This window comes from Danio aesculapii, chromosome 9 (assembly GCF_903798145.1).
Source record: "Danio aesculapii chromosome 9, fDanAes4.1, whole genome shotgun sequence".
In the NCBI taxonomy this organism is placed as follows: Eukaryota; Metazoa; Chordata; class Actinopteri; order Cypriniformes; family Danionidae; genus Danio; species Danio aesculapii.
This window is the reverse complement of record NC_079443.1, coordinates 44,350,374-44,370,113: the sequence shown is the minus strand read 5'-3', so window position 1 is coordinate 44,370,113 and position 19,740 is coordinate 44,350,374. Positions and strand designations below refer to the sequence as shown.

Here is a 19,740-nt window from a genome sequence, read left to right as displayed (position 1 = left end):
TTTATGTATGATAATTTTGTTCGAAATAAATCAAATCAAAACTATGCCTTTGTTACTGCGCAATAAAAAATAATGACACCCTAGTGAGATCAAATGAACATCCATAAATGCAACAAATGACTTCTGATGACAAGATAATAAGAGGATCAGGCTGAAATTGAAACTGTTCTTCACTGATAATGTTTTGCTTCAGCTCAGAAATGTCATTTGTCGCTGATGTTCGTTCATAATCAGACGGCTAAATGATGGTTCAGCCCTCGAGACGTGCAACCTACATTTGTCTTTTGTAAACAAGTAAATAGTTAATTAAGTAGATCTCTAATTTGAGCTCTCATTGACCCGATCCTGTCATTTGGTTAATTAGATTTGCTCTCTGTTCCTCCTGATTTATTTCCGATTAAAGTCTGCTCATTGGTTTGGGGGTCAAATGTGGTAGTGATTGACTAATTAAAGGTTTGTGTGTGTGTGTTTGTTTGTGGGTCTGTGTGTGCGTGTGATTGTGTGAGCAGGTTGTGAATTGGCTGGAGGGTCCTGGTACAGAGCAGCTCCGCACACAGTGGGGGATTGGAGACTCCATTCGCGCCTCTCAGGCCCTGCAGCAGAAACATGAAGAGATCGAGAGTCAACACAGTGTGAGTGGTCCTCTCTGGTTTGTTTTTGGGGGTTTGTATAGCATCTGTAAAATGCAGGTAGATGTTTTTTTGGGTGGGGGGACAATTTTCACAATGATATGTTACATAGAAGGACAGTTGGAATTAACCTTGTAAGGGTTAGGTCACCCAAAAATGTAAATTCTGTTACTCAACCTCATGTTGTCCCAAACCCCCAAGACCTTTGTTCATCTTCTGGAAATTTCCTGTAATTCCGTAGTCAGCAATGGTCCATACTCGTTCAAAAAAAAACATCCTCAAAGCAGATCATATGTCTTTAGTGGTTCAATCAGAACATTATCAAGCTACGAATAAACTTTTTGTGCACCTAAAATTAAAATATCGACTTTATTCAACGAGTTCTTCTCTTCAGTGTCAGTATTAGCTCCTCATTCTGAGAGCACTGTACTCGTGTTGCAATCAGTCACTCTACTGACGTATATCTCGGATGAACCTGTTTTATTTTCAACAGAGGAAGTCACACAGAGGCATCCAGGGTATACATCAGTGCACAGTGCTAATTAGGTGTTGAACGACTTTAGATTTTTGCAAGTCGTCTTTTATGTTATTAAAGTCGAGTTGACGTCGACTAGTCGTTGGTGATGTCATCAATAAAAAACAAGACGCAAATGTTGTGCAGCATGCAAACAAAATAGCTAATTGTGGCAGGAAATGTATGCACATCTGTTTGGTAGCTCAAAGCACATCAGTGAACTACGACTGTGTATAATAAACTCTGCTCTATTTAAACACACATGCTGGAGGTTTACTAGAGCCGGTTTTACTGATGATGAAAGTTACCTTGACTAAATCTTCCAGCTCCATTGTGTTCCAAAAATGAATAAAGGTCTCCGGTTTGGGACAGCATGAAAGAAGATGAACCGTGAACTTTGGTGAATTGGATATTGCTGGTGTCTGGTATACAATTTACAAGCAAAAGAAAATTATTACTTGTGATTCCTGACAATACATTGAGGTCTAAGGAAGTGAAACAATTTTTACATTATTTAATCCACAAACTTAGCAAACGCTCCTGTGTTGGTGACAGTCTGGAGCTTGAGTGTGTGGTTGTGCAGTGATGTGTATCAAATGCTGGAAGTCTGTAAAGTAAATCTTCCACACACAAGTGTAACCTTACCCTGTGAATTAAACGGATATGATGTTGTAAATAATGTTCAGTTCTCACAAGGCTCAGTGTATAATCAGGAGCTTTGGGTATTGGTTTTGTTTTAGTTCTGTGTTATTTTGACTCTCAAATTGATGGTAACCATTGATTTGCATTTTATGAATCATCATTGACCAGTGGATCTAGAACAGTGAATTCAGCAAGTAAAGCAGACTGAATCCATTCTGAAATCAGAAATAACATTTAACTCATTATCTGCATATCTCATGAAGGTGAGGATTATGCCCAAGTCCCTTTAAGGCAAGTCATTTCACTCGGCGGCCATTTTTGAAACGTCTCTCGGGCAGTATGCTCGGGCATTCTGTTTTAATGGGGAAACATCAGATTCTCAAAAACTGCTTGCCAAGCTTATGATTGAATTTCATAATAAACTTAAACAACAACTGTGTCTTTAGTTTCATTTGTAAACAATCGAATCACTCAAAATCTGCAGAAACTCACGTCTGGTCCGAGCTCCTCCCTCGGAGTATCATTTGTCTATAGCTGCACTAGAAGGCGGGCTTTGTTCACCATATAGCGATTGATGATTGGCTCTTGTACTAGTAGGCGGAGCTTCATTCGCCATATATTGACCGTTACAGTTTTCCCCATTCAAAAAGATACGAGTGACATGTCTGGTGTATTCTAGGGTCTTTGATTATGCACAGTATATATTAAGTTATTTTGATGTGTATATATGTAAATAAATTTGTTTGGATCAAAAGAAAAAGTCAACATTAAATGGTGACTGTGTGATATTTAGATTTTGAGGTGATTATCTGCTTTTTTGATGTTTTATGCTACTTTTTATTCTTTTAAAAGACTTAATCATTAAAAGACATTGGTCATTAAAAATCCCATGCCACTTCTTGTAAAGAGTAGGGGTGTAACCTCGGTGTCCCGGCCAAATTACCTCCATCGGCCCTTACCAATCATAGCCTCCCAATCATCCCCATAGACCGAAATGGCTGTATTACTGTCTCTCCATTCCACTTATAGCTGGTGTGTGGTTGCATCATCCAAGTAGATGCTGCACTCTGGTGGTGGTGTGGAGAGACCCCCCTCATGATTGTGAAGCACTTTGGATGTATGGCCATACACTATAAATGCGCTGTATAAATTTACATTACGTTTGTTTAAATGTTCTTCATATATTTTAGACAGATTGTTGTGCATATATTTGGTTTATTAAAGTGTTTTTACTTAGATTTAGCTTGTTTTGACATTTAAAACATGTGGTTAAGAAATAACTTAAAATTGTTTTGAAGCAAGGTCAAATCTTTTTCATTCGCCCAACCATGCCATTACAAAAAATCCTCAGCATTTAGCCCTGCAAGTCTAAAATTTGCTTTATAATGGTCTTAAAAAGTCTTGAAACCTGTAGAAACCCTGTTTTTCCTACTATGTCTATCAATGGTTACTGATTTTTAGCTTTCCTCAAAATATAATATTTTGTTTTTAACAGAAGAAACTCCTAAAGGTTTATAATCACTTGAGGGGGAGTAAATAAGGAATACATTTTCATTTTTGGTTGAACTGTCCCTTAAATTTGATCTTTGACCACAAACGACTAAACTTAGCTTGAAATGCTGCAGTTGATGTCCTACCAGTAGAGGGCAGTATTGATGTGTTTTTCCTTGATGGAGAGAGCTGTTGCTCTTCTAGAATGTTTTTGTTTCTGATTATGCAAACATGGCTGGAGGAAATAAAGAATATAACTATCAATGGTTGCTGATTTTTAGCTTTCTTCAAAATATAACACTTTGTTTTTAACAGAAGAAAGAAACTCCTAAAGGTTTGTAATCACTTGAGGGGGAGTAAATAAGTAATTTTCATTTTTGGTTGAACTATCCCTTCAAGTTGATTTTGTCTGACCACAAACGACTGAACTTAGCTTGAAGTGCTGCAGTTGATGTCCTGCCAGTAGAGGGCAGTATTGATGTATTTTTCTTGATGGAGAGAGCTGTTGCTCTTCTAGAATGTTTTTGTTTCTGATTATGCTAACATGACTGGAGGAAATAAAGACTATGTCATATAACGTTTGATGTTGAATCTTTGCTTCAGGCTACCTAGGAGGTTTAAGTACATACTTCTCTTGAATCAAAGTATTGTCATGTTTCCAGTCATGGAAAATCTCACATGATCTTGATTTGCTGTAAATCTGTGGTTTTTCACCTTTATTTTTCCCCTGAAGGTCAGCTTTTGGGCTGTGTGTATCTGAAGTGGTTTGTGGTTTGCTCTTGGCTTGTCTGAAGTAGTTTCTGCCTCTGTATTTCTCAAGTGTGGTTTGCGGCTCTCATGCAGCTTCTCTGATTTACAGGGATTTATGTGACGCAGAGTTGCTGGTATTGATGTTTTCTTACTGGAAGGAGCTGTTCTGGAGTGTGTGTGAATCAGTGGCTTTATGCTTTGTTGAACAGTGACCTCTTTGTCATGATGAGTCAGGAACTGAGCCGATTATAGACATGGCTCATAGTGTAGGTTATGCAAAAGCGATTTGGTGTTAGTCAGCGTGTGAAGTGTTGGCATTGTTGTGGGTGTTCTTTAAAGATGGTTTATAACTGGTGTTGTTTTAACATTTCTAAATAGGGATTTTGATCCCAATAGTCAGTTTAGTTTTCTTTCTTTTTTTTTTTTATTCCTCTACACAGTGGAGTGAGATACATTGAAAAATAATAAATTGTATGAGATACAACCTGAAATCTCAAACAGAGTTTTAAGATATTTTAAGACTAAATTTGATCAAGTGATTTTTACCAGATGTCATATTGGACGTACAAGAATCACCCATAGTTTTTTGGTGAAGGTGAAGTAGGCATGGGACGATAACCGGTTTCAAGGTTTACAGCGGTTTGGAAAAGTCACGCTTTTAATACCGCTAAAATGTTCTGTTATACCGTTCCCAAGATATATGTAAGGTTTTTTTTTGTTTGGTTTTTTTAGTATTTCTTATTTGTTGTGTTTTTGAAATTAATGAAGAGAGCAGAAATCACTGATTTATTTTAACTATTTAGCCTGACTTGTTTACTGTTCCAAAATGTCAAAAATGTTTCTTAAAATAAAATAAATTGTGTTCAATGGGGAAAATGTTGTTGTTTTTTTTTTTTTTTGGTTTGTTTTACCCAGAAATTTAAAAATAACTTATTTTAGAGCTGTAATCGCAATACAGTGAAACCGTGGTATTTTTATTCAAGGTTAGCATGCCTTCAGAAACTTATGCCAGTTCCAGTGATGACCCCACTCAGTGTTTGTACGGTAAAACTGTCAGACTGTCCTGCTTTTAATGATTCCAGAAGACTTTTCTATTAAATGAACTCTCTTAAGATTTTTAGCAAAGTGACACCAAGAAAAATCTTTTGAACTTTTTTTTATCAAGTATATTTATTATTTATAAAAATAAAATTTTATTTATGTACAGTGCTTGACGTAATTGAAAATTATTTTTGTTTGTTTTTTTTGCAATTTCTGAGTGATTATAGCCTATATATTTTGGTGCATTTAAACTAAACAGATTTATTAAACAGATAATTTTATTAAAATAATATTTTAGTCACCAAACATTTTTAAAAATGGAAAGATTACACAATTAAACTCAAGCAGATTTTTTTTCCTTCTCTTGATTTTTCCTCTTTTTTTAATTTATATTTAATATTTTTCTATCACATAAATTTGTGTGTAGTTTTTGGACCGTTATCGCAAGTTATTTTGTTAGATAAGCTCCAGATTTGGCTTCAGTACTGACTAAACTAATGTATATGCATAAATATAATATTGTATAGCTTCCTTTTAAAAATATTCATTAAAAGAGAGATTTGTAAGGGGTGTACTTATATATGCCGAGCACTGTATTCATTTGTTTGTTGTTTTTAATTGTATATTTATTATTGAAATGTTCTTGCCATGAAATGAAAAATATATTACATTATTCCTTCTGAAGAACATGACAGTGGTTGTTTATTGGTGGTTAGTGTTTATTATATTAAAATGTTTCTTGTTCTTCTGTAGGTTTTATTTATTTAATAAAACCATAAACAGTTATATTTGGAAATCATTTGAATTTAAAATAATTGTTGTATTTCTGTTTTCATGTATTTAATAATTTATGTTTTTGTCATCTTTACTCTGGCACATCTTTACTCCAGTCTTCAATGTCAAACAGTTCTACAAGACATTTCATTTAAAACATTTAAGATTTTTATTTTATTTTACTCCTAAATCAATGTTGAAAAGTTTTTCTGCTTAATTTATTTGATCTATTTAGAAACCGAGTTTTTACTATTTTACCATTATTCTTTAATTTAAAGTTTAAAAGCATCTGAAATGCAACCTTTAAACATTATTGAAATTTAATGTCACTTTGCTCCATGCATACTTGCTTAATAAATGTATGCCTGTCTTTCTTACCCAAACTTTTGAATAGTTGTGAGCAATAAACAAATAATACCTATCATTGCTGAAGCATTAACCAAAAATTGTTTTAATTGTTTTAGATTGGGCTTTAAATACTTGTTCATGTTTTAGTAAAAATGACAGTGCTTTTGTGTTATTAAAGTTAAGAAAATGAGCGGTTGCAGAGTTTTTCAAGTCCCTGTTGACTTCCATAGTATTTTTAACACACTGTGGAAATCAATGGAGAGCAGCAGCTGTTTGGCTGCCCACATTCTTCAAATGTCCTCCTAAATTCAGCAGAAAAAAAGACACTCATAGAGGTTTAGAACCGCTTGAGGGTGGCAGAAGTTTCATTTTTGGATGAATAATTCCTTCAACTTACACCGTTTATGATTCAAATGTTTAATGCAGGAAAATTTATGTTATCATGTGATATTTAAGTTTTATTTTTTCCGCCAGTCCATAAGGAGAACATGTTCTACGTTGTACATGTCTTGTTGTGCATGTGAGGGTTTTAACAGTATGTTTGTTTCATGGGAAATGTTGTTGCTATTGTCCTGCAGGAGTGGTGCACTGCATTTATGGGCTTTTGTTTACGGGCCTGGTGGTTTATTTAACTGCATTAACAGCCCATTTCATACTGTTTTCCACAGGAGTGGTTTGCTGTGTATGTGGAGTTGAACCAGCAAATCGCAGCGCTGCTGAGTGCAGGAGATGAAGAGGACCTGATGGAGCTCAAGGGTCTGCAGCAGCAGCTCAGTGACGTCTGCTACCGACAGGCCAGCCAGTTAGAGTTCAGACAGAACGTCCTGCAGTCTGCATATGAGTTCCACATGACCGCACAAGATGTAAGTAAGATCAATCAGATGACATCACTAGACTTTTGTGGAATCTGATGTCCCAGAATTCCACTTACATCTCTGTGCAGGTTTCCTTTCCACAGAACACAAACATTGTCAGTATTTTGGCTATCTTTTTTATTTTTAGCTGTCAGTAGATTATGTATAATACTATCAGATCTGTTTAGAGTCAATATGAAATGTTTATACTTCTCAAACATGCACATCTGGACAGTTTTTCTTTATTTCAAATGTAGTGTAATCAGTAACCTTAATTTTTCGGTTCATGGCATTAATGTCTTTTTAATTTTCTCCTCTCATTCATTCCAATCACCTGGCTGAACTGCATTGTTTAACCTCCACTTTCTACAGTCCAATACAAAATCCAGTTAGATACAATAACGTATTGCTTGGGGGGTGGGCGGTTAGGTTCTTGTTGAAAATCAAGAACCCACACTTGATTTTGATCGTCAAATTACAAAACATGTTTTCAAAAATTGACAGTCAAAATGCTGTTGACTAGCAATTTGTACGTTTGAAAGTCGATCCACAGGTTTTCTGATTCAAAATCTGCACAGATAGCTGGGACATTCTTTGGGATCTTTCATATAAAGGAATTCTGAAACATCTTTTTAGAATTCATTTATATAAGGAATTCTGAAAAGAAACATCATAGAATTTATATATGAACAACATTCATGTATAGAATTCATAAAATAAAACCTCAGAGGCTAAAGGTGTTCAAATCGCACAATGACACGACAAAATATAGGCTGTGCCACCAAATACATTCAAATGAAAATAGCGAGCATGGTTTATAAATACAAGGACAAGAAAGATATACAATTGAAGTCAGAATTATTAGCCCCCCTGTTTTTTCCCCCCAATTTCTGTTTAACGGAGAGAAGTTTTTTTTTTCAATTTTTCATTTCTAATCACTGATTTATTTTATCTTTGCACTGATGACCCTACATAATATTTTACTAGAATTTTTTCAAGACACTTCTATACAGCTTAAAGTGACATTTAAAGGCTTAACTAGGTTAATTAGGTTAACTAGGCAGGCTATGGTAATTAGGCAAGTTATTGTATAACGATGGTTTGTTCTGTAGACAGTCAGGAAAAAAATAGCTTAAAGGTGCTAATAATTTTGACCTTAATATGGTTTATAAAAATTAAAAGCTGAAATAAATAAGACTTTCTCCAGAAGAAAAAATATTATCAGACATACTGTGAAAATATCTTTGCTCTGTTAAACATTGTTTAGGAAATATTTAAAAAAGAAAAAAAAAAAATCAAAGGGGGGCTAATAATTCTGACTTCAACTGTATGTGCAAAAAGGAATGAGTAAAAATAATAATGAGTAAAGGTAAAAAAGTTGTCAGAAAAATAAATATTAAAGTACTGATTCCAGAGAAACTTCTCCTTGTACTTGAACTTCATTACATTACCCATCTCTTGTGAAATATGTCTACAAATGTATGTGCAACCAAAATGATATCGTTGAGAAACCTGCAAGTAAAAAAGCATCTGATAATAGTGGCATGGAATTGTTTAAACAAAATTTAACTTTTACATTTCACTGCCATCTTGTTTAGGCGATAGATCATAAAAATCGTTTACTAATTTTTCACTTGTTCCAAACCTGTTTGAGTTGGGTTTTTTTTTTGTTTTCGAACACCAATATACTGAAGAATGTTGGGGGAAAACAGCCATTGACTTCCATAATTTTTGTTGTATCAACAATGGATGGCAATGACTGCTGGTTTCCTCATTCTTCAGAATATCTTTTTTTGTGTTTAACAGAAGAAGAAATGTATAAATATTTAGAACCACTTGAGTGTGAGTAAAATGTGAAAAAAAAGTTTTGTGTGAACTATCCCTTTTTAAAAAACGAGGTAATTAAACTTATATTTTGATTATTTTGAGTATTTTTGACATTGTAGACTTTGTAGATCTCACTATATGAGTGTGTAGTTTGATTTATTTATTTATTTTTTTTTTTTTATTTTTATTTTTTTTTTGGCTTTTGACATTTTTAACACCGTAAGCATTCATTTGCAAAATGAAGTTCTTGGAATGTGTGTAAATGTCATAACGTTGTGATTTTCTCCCAAGCTAAAAAAAAAAAGAGAAAATTGCATGAATATTATTTGAAAATTCGTACTAGCAGCCCCTTCAGAAGGCATTTTTATGTGCTATTTATTATCCAGTAGTGAGCAGTGTGTGAATATAAATGTAAAGCTTCTGTCTGACGTGTCTGTATCTGTGTTTGTGTCAGCTATCTCAGCAGTTAGATGGGCTGTTGGGAATGCTCTGTGCAGACGTTGCCCCTGCAGATGGAGCTGCAATCCAGCAAACTCTTAAACATCTGGAGGAGAAGCTCAAGAGCGTAGGTCAGAAAGCTGTGTTGTCTTTCTTTTAGGCCCAATCCTGCTTCATATCATTAAAGATTGATTAAACTGGTGCTTTTGGGTCTTATGCATAAGCAGATTTGTTTTTTCTTTAAGATCTACCCAAAGGTAGGTGTCTTTATAAATTGTGGAGTATAAATAGACTTAATTAACAAATTGAATAAAGCAGTCCAGAATCAAATACCAGAATTGAACTAAACTAAATTTAAATGTAAGTTCTATAACTCATCTGAAACATAAAAAAAAAACTTTTACATTGTTTCTCGAATGAGTCGAATGAAACTTGCCTTACATTAAATACCAACCAACCACAGAGAAAAAACTGACCTGAAGTATTTTATTAAAATGATATCTATTTTTAATTATTGATATCAAAAATATTAATTTCTCAGTTGTTTTTTCAGTATTTTTAGAGACATTGAAGTGATATTGCTGTTTTTTGTGTTTAGTTATTTGTGTTTTTTTTCTTGTTTAGAAATAAATTAAATGTCTTTTTGTATTATATATTGTACTGAAAATTCATTAAAAGCATTTTAATGCATTGTATAGTCACAAGATTTTTTTAATTAAAAAAACTGATCTAATTTATGTAGTCATTTGTTTGTGGTTTTTAATTGTATATTTATTAATTTATTCTTTTTGCTATGAAAATAGCCGTTGTTGCTGGCATGGAATTAAATAAAAATAAATTATATGATGAAGTGCGTTGTATAATGAAAATAAAAGGCATTTATTTGCCTACCAACTGGAGAAGAAAAAAAATAATATATATAAATAATTAGTTGAAGTCAGTATTATTAGTCCCCTTGTTTTTTATATATATAGATAGATTTATGAAGAATTCAGATTTTATAAATGAGCATTTTCTATCAGGCTACTCTGATTAGGTTCAGCAGTTGCATTTTATAGATAATGAAAAGGTTATTAGCTAGTAAATAACTTTTTTTCAAAAATGTCACTTTATGCAATTCTTTGTTTTTTAAAAAGGTACATTTTCTTTTGCGTCAACCAGCTAAATCCACTTGTACTTTTTTTTGCAAAAACCTCTAAATCCATCTATTGAGACAAGAAGTGTAATTAGTTGAAAAACAACTAAAGAGGCAATTAAAAATTATTTGACCAAATATAAATCACATTACACAAACCGCCAAAAATTAAAAATACATAAATCTGTCAAGTAAGTGGCGGTTCATTCCGCTGTGGTAACCCCTGATAATAAACCAGGGGCTAAGCAGAAGGAAAATGAAATGCATTAATCAATAACATTAAAATTGACATAAAATGAATCTATACAATCTGTTGTCATTTCTGATATTTGGGGTTTAGATTTAATGTAAGTAGAACATTGTAAACTAATCTTGTTCTATTCAAATAGTGTAGTGTAAAAACATTGTGAAACTTCAAAATCTGTGCATTGTCCATTAATATTAAAAGCTTATCAGACGTAGAGGTATTATGAAGTAATATAAATAATGTATAGTTTTATACATTATATTTATGTTTAAAAAAAATAAATTACATTAGCAAAAAAGTAGGCCTACTGGACATAAAGGGGATGTCTCTCAGACACTTTTAGAAGCTGTCATTCATTCATCCTCCTTGTTTATCCTCATAGCATCCCAGTGGGATAAAAGAACGGTGTTTTAACTTCGTCTTTCATGAAAAGGAGTTGCCATTTAATGTATAGTAAATAGGACTCAATCAAAGTAGCGCCACTGCACAAAAAAAACGTTATGAATGCATGTTACACCTCTGACTGTACAGTGTGTTCTATTTTTTCTTATAATTCACAGAGTTTTGAAGTAAGGGGCGTTATCATTTGCCATTCACTGACAGTCGGACAGGGTCATCCAGTTCATCAAACTCCGTTTTTTAAAATTTAAATCGGTAGCAGAATAAAATTCCTCATAAAACCCGCCGTTACATTGAAAACATACGATTCGTTTCGCACCTTCTGATTGGTTCTCAGGATATAGCGGCTTTTGCTGTCAAAGGCAAGTGGCGTTTAGAGGCTTTTGCCAACAACCTGTTATTTCTGAATGCGCTGACGCTGGGATTTATATGATTTGAAGCAAATATATTTGTTAAACATGTACTACGTGCCTAAAGCATTCACTCAATGTCATTAGCTCATTTTTGGCAGAAGTGGCGTTTAGCCAAAACTTAAAACAAAGTCATACTTAAATTGGATTTGTTCATTCATCAGCCTACTCTGCTTTTGCGTGAACCTAAACAGTGGAAATATTTCTTTCTGTGTATTAAATACATCCAATGTTTTCCAGAGAGTGCCTTGCAGACCTTGAGGGAAAAAGGCCAAGCACTGCTTGACCAGATGTCCAACCAGACGTCTTTTTCCTACGGCAAAGAAGTAGGGGTTGAGAATAAGGAGAATATCGACCACATTCACAGCGTCATGGAGGACATGCAGCTCCGCAAACAGAGGTTCCTGTTACATTTTTACTATCATGAACATGACGCTTACTCAAAGGGAAAAAAAAGGAGAGTCTAATGTGTTAACCTGTGTTTTCCAGGTGTGAGGACATGGTTGATGTCAGGAGACTGAAGATGCTGCAGATGGTTCAGCTCTTCAAGTGTGAGGAAGATGCTTCACAGGTCAGAGATTGAAATTCATGTGGACTTGGGCTGCACTATATTGGGAGAATTATTATTTTTTATTTATTTTTAAATATTATTTTCTCTGCAATAATACATTTCATTTCAAGTCAAATCACTTTTATTGTCACATCATCAACAGCACGTGTCAAGCTTAGGTGCTGGCACCAGACAGTGCAAAATACTACAACATACAGCAACATACTCAAAACAGGACAATGTAAAATTGGCAGTGTTGATAGCGATATGTACAATGAATAGGTGTACACATAGTTGTAGGCAGTATTGTTTTAAGTATGAATTGGTTAAAGTGCAGTGCATGCTATATGTTGATGGTGTGCAGTGAGGGGTGTGGAAGAGTTTGTGTGGGGTGTGTTAAGTGTTCATCAGTCTAATAGTCTGAGGGAAGAAACTTTCCTTCAGTCAGCTGGTGCGTGACCGGATGCTGTGATGAATACAATTTCACTAGATTACTTGTACCTTTTGTTTGAGAATTCATACTTTTAGTGGATTAGGATTGTCATGCATTACACATATTAATCAAATTGCAAAGATGGAACGAAAATGCAGAGTGCTTTTTTTATCACGGTATAGTTTTCATCGTTTAAATAATTAAATATAAATGATCTTTGTAATCTAAAGCTACAAACCTTATAACTACTTGTGCTTTTAAGAAATGCTTAATAATAATCACAGGTCTAAATGCATGCAAATGATAAACGTTTACTACATTATGGATGAATTTTGCAATGACAAACTATTGTACAGTACCTGATCAACTAGAATCATGTACTGTTCACATGCTACGACTACAAATGTGACTATTGTGGATGTCTACATTGCGAGATGGATGCTGAAATTTTATATTGTGCAGTCCTAATATGGGCCGACTCTTTGAGGTCTCTCTTTAGTCTCTGTAAGTGGATTTTGGTGTTTTCACAGGCAGTAGAGTGGTTGGGAGAGTTACTCGATGCTTTGTTGAAGACCCACATCCGACTGGGAGATGATTCACAAGAAACCAAAGTGCTGCTGGAGAAACACAAGAAGTTTGTGGATGTTGCACAGGTATTTGATGCTCAATCATACTGAATGTTAATTGATACACATATTAAAACAGAATAGACTGAATACATTTCTGACTTGAATGTATTAAATTTGTAGCGCTCTTCATATTTATGTGGAAGGGCCCTGGATCACTCTAGACTAGGGTAATGTTGTAGTTTTAACCCAAAAGAAACCCTAGCATGATACCTATTCAAATAAATAATAAACACAGCCAATCTGGTACAAAATTACCTTTCAGAATGTAAAAATGGTCCAAATAAAAAGAATAGATAAAATAATAACCCTGTTGCAGGCCTTTGTTGGTGCTTGTGTTTGCAGTGGCATAAAACACTTTTGCCCCTTCACCCAAAGGGCAAGTAAACAACAGTTCACTTTTACCGGAGGAATACTCCAGAACTTGGGCTACAGTCCGATTCGGCAGTGGGTGTCATGTCCAGCACTGCTATGGCCCGTTTCCGCTGAGTGGAACAGTACATTTGCAGACATTTTTTGCTATTTCTGCACAGATTTTGTTAAAAATCTGCTGATTTATGCGGAATGATTTTGGGAGTATCATAATTAAAACCTTAAAATACGAAATAAAAAGCAATACCTTTTTAACTTTTATTTAACATTTACAGTGCAAATCCAATTAGAGCCACTTTATTTGGTAAACAAAGCAAGTCTCTCATATAATATCTCTACTAAAAGACAGAAAATATTACTTTACACACTGGATTGCAAGTAAATCATATGAATATTTTCATGTTAGTCAATAATATCACTGAAATTAATGTAAAAACTGAATAAATATAAGTTTACTCACATTTACACAAGAATCAATGATGGGCTAAAAATCTGCTGAATTCTGTGCGCGCAGATTCCGTGTGGGCCTAGGTATGGGTCATCTTTATCAGGCTTGCATTTCCACTGCCAAAACTTTACCAATGGCGTGGTGTATGACAGAAAGTTTCAGTCGATGTCATTCTCGATCGAGGAAGTGTCAAAGTAAAGCTGTACGGGTCGTTTACATATCATAGAAGAAGCACTTCTCACAAAACAGATGCTTTATACACAATTATTTGTGTAGAAATGTTTATTACTAACTTTTCTATGAACAGGATTTGATTATAACTGCAGATCAAGTGCGAAACGTCGGCAATCATCTAAAATGAAAAATACAGCCCCTTACAGTCTCCGATATGTTACAAATTACAGAAAAACTACACACTGCATACATTTAGTCCTTATTTGGGAAAAAATACAACACGCAACGTATAGGCCCAAACTCAATTCTACCCCTTAGCCCTTGCTCTTACTCCTACCCTTGCTTATATCACCTCAAGGGACAGGGGTGTCCCAATTCTCGTTAGCTTGAAGGCATAGTGCTAAGGGGAAGGGGTAAACACCCCTTGGAATTAAGATTTTTCTGGACCACACTCGAAACCAAGGGGTAAGAAAATTTCCCAGAATACACCATCCACGACGGCAGAATCACTGCACCCGGAAGTAAGGAGATCCACAAATTAGTATTTTTTGTTATTATTACGAATTTTTACAACAAACAAGCATACGTTTTAATATGTTCATAACCACGTTCATGTTTTAGCGTCATGCTTAAAAAAAAAAAAACGCTAAAATAAAAACTGCTAAATTTTGCTATCTATAATCCCTAATAATAACTCCTGTATAGCAGTCCCACAACATTCTGACACTCAATGACACTCAAATACCCTGTCCGTAATGTCTAGTGGCTGGGAATGGGCTTTTTACAGTGTCTGCTATTAATGTTAATGTTGTTTTTGTGTGATTACATAGATGAATATGGCCACAGTGTAAATGCGCAGTACAGTTACGATCTTATTGCCACATTAGATCGTTATGATAACATAATATATGCGTTTTTGTTTTTTCTGGCTGCTCCTTTGTTTTTTCGTGCTTCACTCTCGCATTTGTCTGTTTCTGAAAGGATCGAGTGTCAGAAGCAATTCAATAATCACGCGCATGTTATTATCATCAGCTCAGGAAGTTCGTTATTTCAAATATAGACCGGCGGCTCGCGTGAATCCGCTCTCACTTTAGATGGCCTTATAAACCACTGCAGGGCACATGGTAGATTCTGCTCTTCTTGGCTTTGTGGCTGTTCATCAAGATGAGGATAAGGTTTGTTTGAGCTCAGGTCGACCATGGCTCGTTATTATATGTATATATTATTACAGTGTAATGTCTTGGCTGTGTGTTTAAAAATGGCAGTTCCTTTGTTTTCATTCTCCTGGCTTGTGCACAAGCTAGTGACGTATCACTGTAAACCAATAGCGTTCAGTTGCGCATCTTGCTGTGCCTTTTGGTATGCTAGGTATCCTTCCAAAAGTCTACCCAAAAAGTGGTTCAGTCCCGTTTGCTTTTATTTGGTTACTTTTGAAAGTGGAAACGGCCATAAAAGCATACCGAACCGTACCGTACCCTACCACTCAGTGGAAACGCGCCATTAGAGGAACCACTGAGATGTCCTGGTTTCTCAGGGCACTATCTAGGTTGCCCAGGTTACATTGTTGATGTATAGAATGATACATAATTGCAGTTCACAGCCGCAATCTCGCGAGTCTCCACGTTAACACCTAATGCTGTATTTTGTAAACACAGTGCAACAATAAGTCTGGTGGTAGAAATTGCCTTCTTCATACCATCATAGACTTTCTAATCTGTCTTCAGTTCTCCAGTCAACAACTAGCTGAGCAAATTATCTTTCTCACACCAACATTCACCCCGACATCGACCAATCTATAAACAAATAATGAAATAAAAATATGATTATAACAAATAAATGAATTGACTGCTGGGCTTCAAATTAATTGTTGTTGTTGTGTGAAATATGGGTTGTTCTGTAATGTGTACATTTTAGTTGTCTATTCATCATTTATTTATGAAAATTTTGTATATATTTTTTTTAATAGTTTTTTTAATATGAGCACTTTGAGACTTGGCTAGTTTTTATAAGTGTGGACGTTTGTAATTCTTCCCACACTTATTACTTTAATAAAATCCGGAGGTTTATGAAAATTTTCAGTATTATTAAAACATGATCTAGTTTCCCCTGTAAGCGTGGAAGCATCTAATCATCTGTGTGTTTTTGAGTATTTTGCTTAAGTGTCCAGCCCAGCCGAACAGTGTTGTGTTGTTATTGTACAACATTGTAACTGTGTCCTGTTGTGTTGTCAGAGCACGTATGATTACGGTCGTCAGCTGCTGCAGGCCACAGTGGTGCTGTGCCAGTCTCTGCGCTGTACCACTCGCTCCTCAGGAGACACGCTGCCCAGACTCAACCGCGTGTGGAAACAATTCACCGTCACGTCTGATGAGCGCCAGCACCGGCTGGAGATGGCCAGCGCCTTCCACACGGCTGCTGAGAAGGTTTGTGCCAATGTGAAATTTGAAAAGGAAAATTCTGTAGGAAAAATCATTTAGTGAGCCTATGAAAATATGAACGTTCCTTTCCATTGAACACAACAGGAGAAAAAGTTGACCAGCAACATAGGATTTTCTCCCTCTTGAGTTTTAATGGGAAATATAACTGCAGATGGGAGTGTGAATAATGAAAGAATATCACTATTTTTCTTTTTCTTTATTTCAGCTAGCACATTGTGAAAACATTAGTATAGCCTTTGTTGGCATAATGTATATATGAACACTAGTAACTTGCTTTCTCTCTGTTTTCAGATTGTGAGAGAGAGCCCAGAGTTGGCAGAGCTCCTTGTAGACGTGGAGGCTTATGAAGAGGTGGAGACGCTGGGGAAAGGGCTACTGGACAGGCTCACTGTGCCAGTCATTTTCCCTGATGGGTAAGAGCCAAAAGGCCAGCATATAACACACAAATCAAACTATTATTGCTATTTCTACTCTTACTACAAATGATACTACTACTAATAATAATTTATTACATTTAATGGCCATAGATTTACTTCAGACAGATGGATGGATTTTTTTTTTGTTTACAATTATTATTTATATGACACATGAGACTCACACATGAACATTTACTTAAAGGAGAAAAATCACCAAAATGTCAATATTGCAAAAGAAACCAAATTGTTAAACATAGTCTTGTGGAATGTCTTTTTTTTTAAGTTATCAGACAACAATTTCTTTCTGGAGAGACTTTAAATGAAATATTTTTTTTAAATGTGAATCCTTCTAAAATTGTAACATTTTTATCAAAAGTAAACCTTAAAAAAACTGCTTTAGATTTTTATCTTGTATATTGTCATCATTATTATTATTTATGTATTTTACCTTGTGTATTATTTATTACAGTTGGAGACTTTTAATTGTTAGAATATATTTATAACTAAACAAAAAGTTGTATTTATAAAATGTGGTGAATTTGATCTCTTTTCTCTCTCTCTCTCTCTCTCTCTCTCTCTCTCTCTCTCTCTCTCTCTCTCTCTCTCTCTCTCTCTCTCTCTCTCTCTCTCTCTCTTATATTATTTGTATCTATTAATGCATTCAACTTAACTGAAACTATTTATTATTTAACTATTAATTATTTACAATTGTCAACATTTGAAGTGGATCAAAAATATTTTTCAAAATTGTCCCAGGACTTTTCAATAATTTTATCACAACTTGATGAAAGATTTGATGTTGATCACCAGCCACTTTATTAGGTACATCTTACTAGTACCGGGTTGGACCCCCTTTTGCCTTCAGAACTGCCTTAATCCTTCGTGGCATAGATTCAACAAGGTACCGCCTTTCTATCCCCTTGAACCAGTCTGGCCATTCTCCTCTGACCTCTGGCATTAACAAGGCATTTGTGCCCACAGAACTGCCGCTCACTGAATATTTTCTCTTTTTTGGACCATTCTCTGTAAAGCCTAGAGATGGCTGTGCATGAAAATCCCAGTAGATCAGCAGTTTCTGAAATTCTCAGACCAGCCCAGTTGGTACCAACAACCATGCCGCATTCAAAATCCCTTAAATCAGTGTTTCCCAACCCTGTTCCTTGAGGCACACCAACAGTACGTATTTTGGATGTCTCCCTTATCTGAACCATTCATTTCAGGTTTTGGAGTCTTCCAATGTTCTGATGAGTTGATTCAGGTGTGTTTGATTAGGGAGAAGTTGAAAATGTGTACTGTTGGTGTACCTCCAGGAACAGAGTTGGGAAATACTGCCTTAAATCACCTTTCTTCCCCAATCTGATGCTCGGATTGAACTGCAGCAGATCATCTTGACCATGTCCACATGCCTAAGTGCATTGAGTTGCTGCCATGTGATGATAAATTTGCGTTAAATTTGCGTTAATTAGCAGTTGGACAGGTGTACCTAATAAAGTAACCATTACATTAATATTATTAATAGTAAATATTAATATACTATAATAAATACTAATAGTACACATTTATATTTTCTTCCTTAATTAGGTTTCAATATGATCTAGACCTGTTATTTAACAATCACTAAGATGAAAATGCCTTTTGTTTGTCATTTTTCCACCATCCCCATTCATCCCGGCTGCAGGAGCGAGCAGTTTTTCGGTAGTCCGGGTGACATGGCCTCTTCAGCCGAAAGTATCCGTGAGCGAATGAAGCTGGTGGAGGAGAAGAGGTTCCTGCAGGAGGAGGCAGAGCAGCGGCTGGAGGAGGAAGAGGAGACTCTGGAGGCAGAGCCCAGGGAGAGTTGAAGACCACTTACCCATCATGCCCTCCTGCAGGAAGCAGAGTTGCAGATCTTCACATGCTCGTCTGGTCTAGTCCAGAAGTGGCCCTGAACACCCGCCGTTTCTGTTGTCCTCCACCTCACCAAACCATCTTAACTTACAGAGAGCAGTTAAAGACAGACTCCACAGCCTTGTGCTGCACTAAACAAGACCACACTACTATGAACTCTCGCCCTCTTCTAAAGCTTTACCTGTCCAGTCTTTCTCCTCCCAGCGAGGCGCCTTGAGCTTGTAATGGTGCTACTAAACCTGTAGAATGTACATAAGCGGCATCTTTACCCCATCTGTACCTGGTGCTCTAGATTTGTAGGCCTTTCCTGACCGTAAGCATTGTATTTTCTATTGTTTTCCTTCGGTTGCTTTCTGTTGAGGATTACCAAGTCTTCTCTCTTGTGCCAGTATGAATATCCATTCGCAAGGCCTTTGCTGAGGATGATGATGCAGAAGCAGTGTTGAAACTAGACTTGACGACACATCAGAAACGGTTGTAATTTAAACAATGAAGGTACAAAAGAAGTCAAATGTGAAACGCAACGGTTTCATCTTATGAATTGTCAGTCTATGCGTACGCTGCTTGCATTAGGATGCATGTCGTTAATATTAATTTCATATTTATTTTCCTTCTTTTGTACCTTGCATACCATTTAAATTGTATAATTGCTTTTTGCCATTTTAAAGGCTATATTGTATTTTATGAAAATATAAGTTGTATAAAATAAATGAAGAAACAAATTGCGCCCACAACAGCAGAGGAGAGGCTTTCTCTTTTACTGTGTCATAAAGCCTGCAGGTTTTACACTTTACAGGACTTTGTTACTGTATGTTTGCTTTGCATAAATCTGCCTCATAATGTCCATTGCTGTACAGGAACATTCTAGCACCCGTTCAATAAACATGGGCAATATTA

The 19,740-nt window shown here is 35.5% G+C and overlaps 1 protein-coding gene across 1 annotated transcript in view; it reads left to right on the top strand.

Annotated features, from left to right (window-relative positions):
- Positions 1–19,740, top strand: part of sestd1 (SEC14 and spectrin domains 1) — a 70,282-nt gene extending 50,542 nt beyond the window's left edge. Inside the window, exons 11-19 of the mRNA XM_056465828.1 lie at positions 510–632; positions 6,858–7,052; positions 9,325–9,439; positions 11,740–11,899; positions 11,989–12,070; positions 13,013–13,135; positions 16,334–16,525; positions 16,832–16,953; positions 18,635–19,740. Of these exons, the coding sequence (XP_056321803.1) occupies positions 510–632; positions 6,858–7,052; positions 9,325–9,439; positions 11,740–11,899; positions 11,989–12,070; positions 13,013–13,135; positions 16,334–16,525; positions 16,832–16,953; positions 18,635–18,797 (1,275 nt within the window). The 3' untranslated portion in view covers positions 18,798–19,740. The remainder of the gene's footprint in view (positions 1–509; positions 633–6,857; positions 7,053–9,324; positions 9,440–11,739; positions 11,900–11,988; positions 12,071–13,012; positions 13,136–16,333; positions 16,526–16,831; positions 16,954–18,634) is intronic.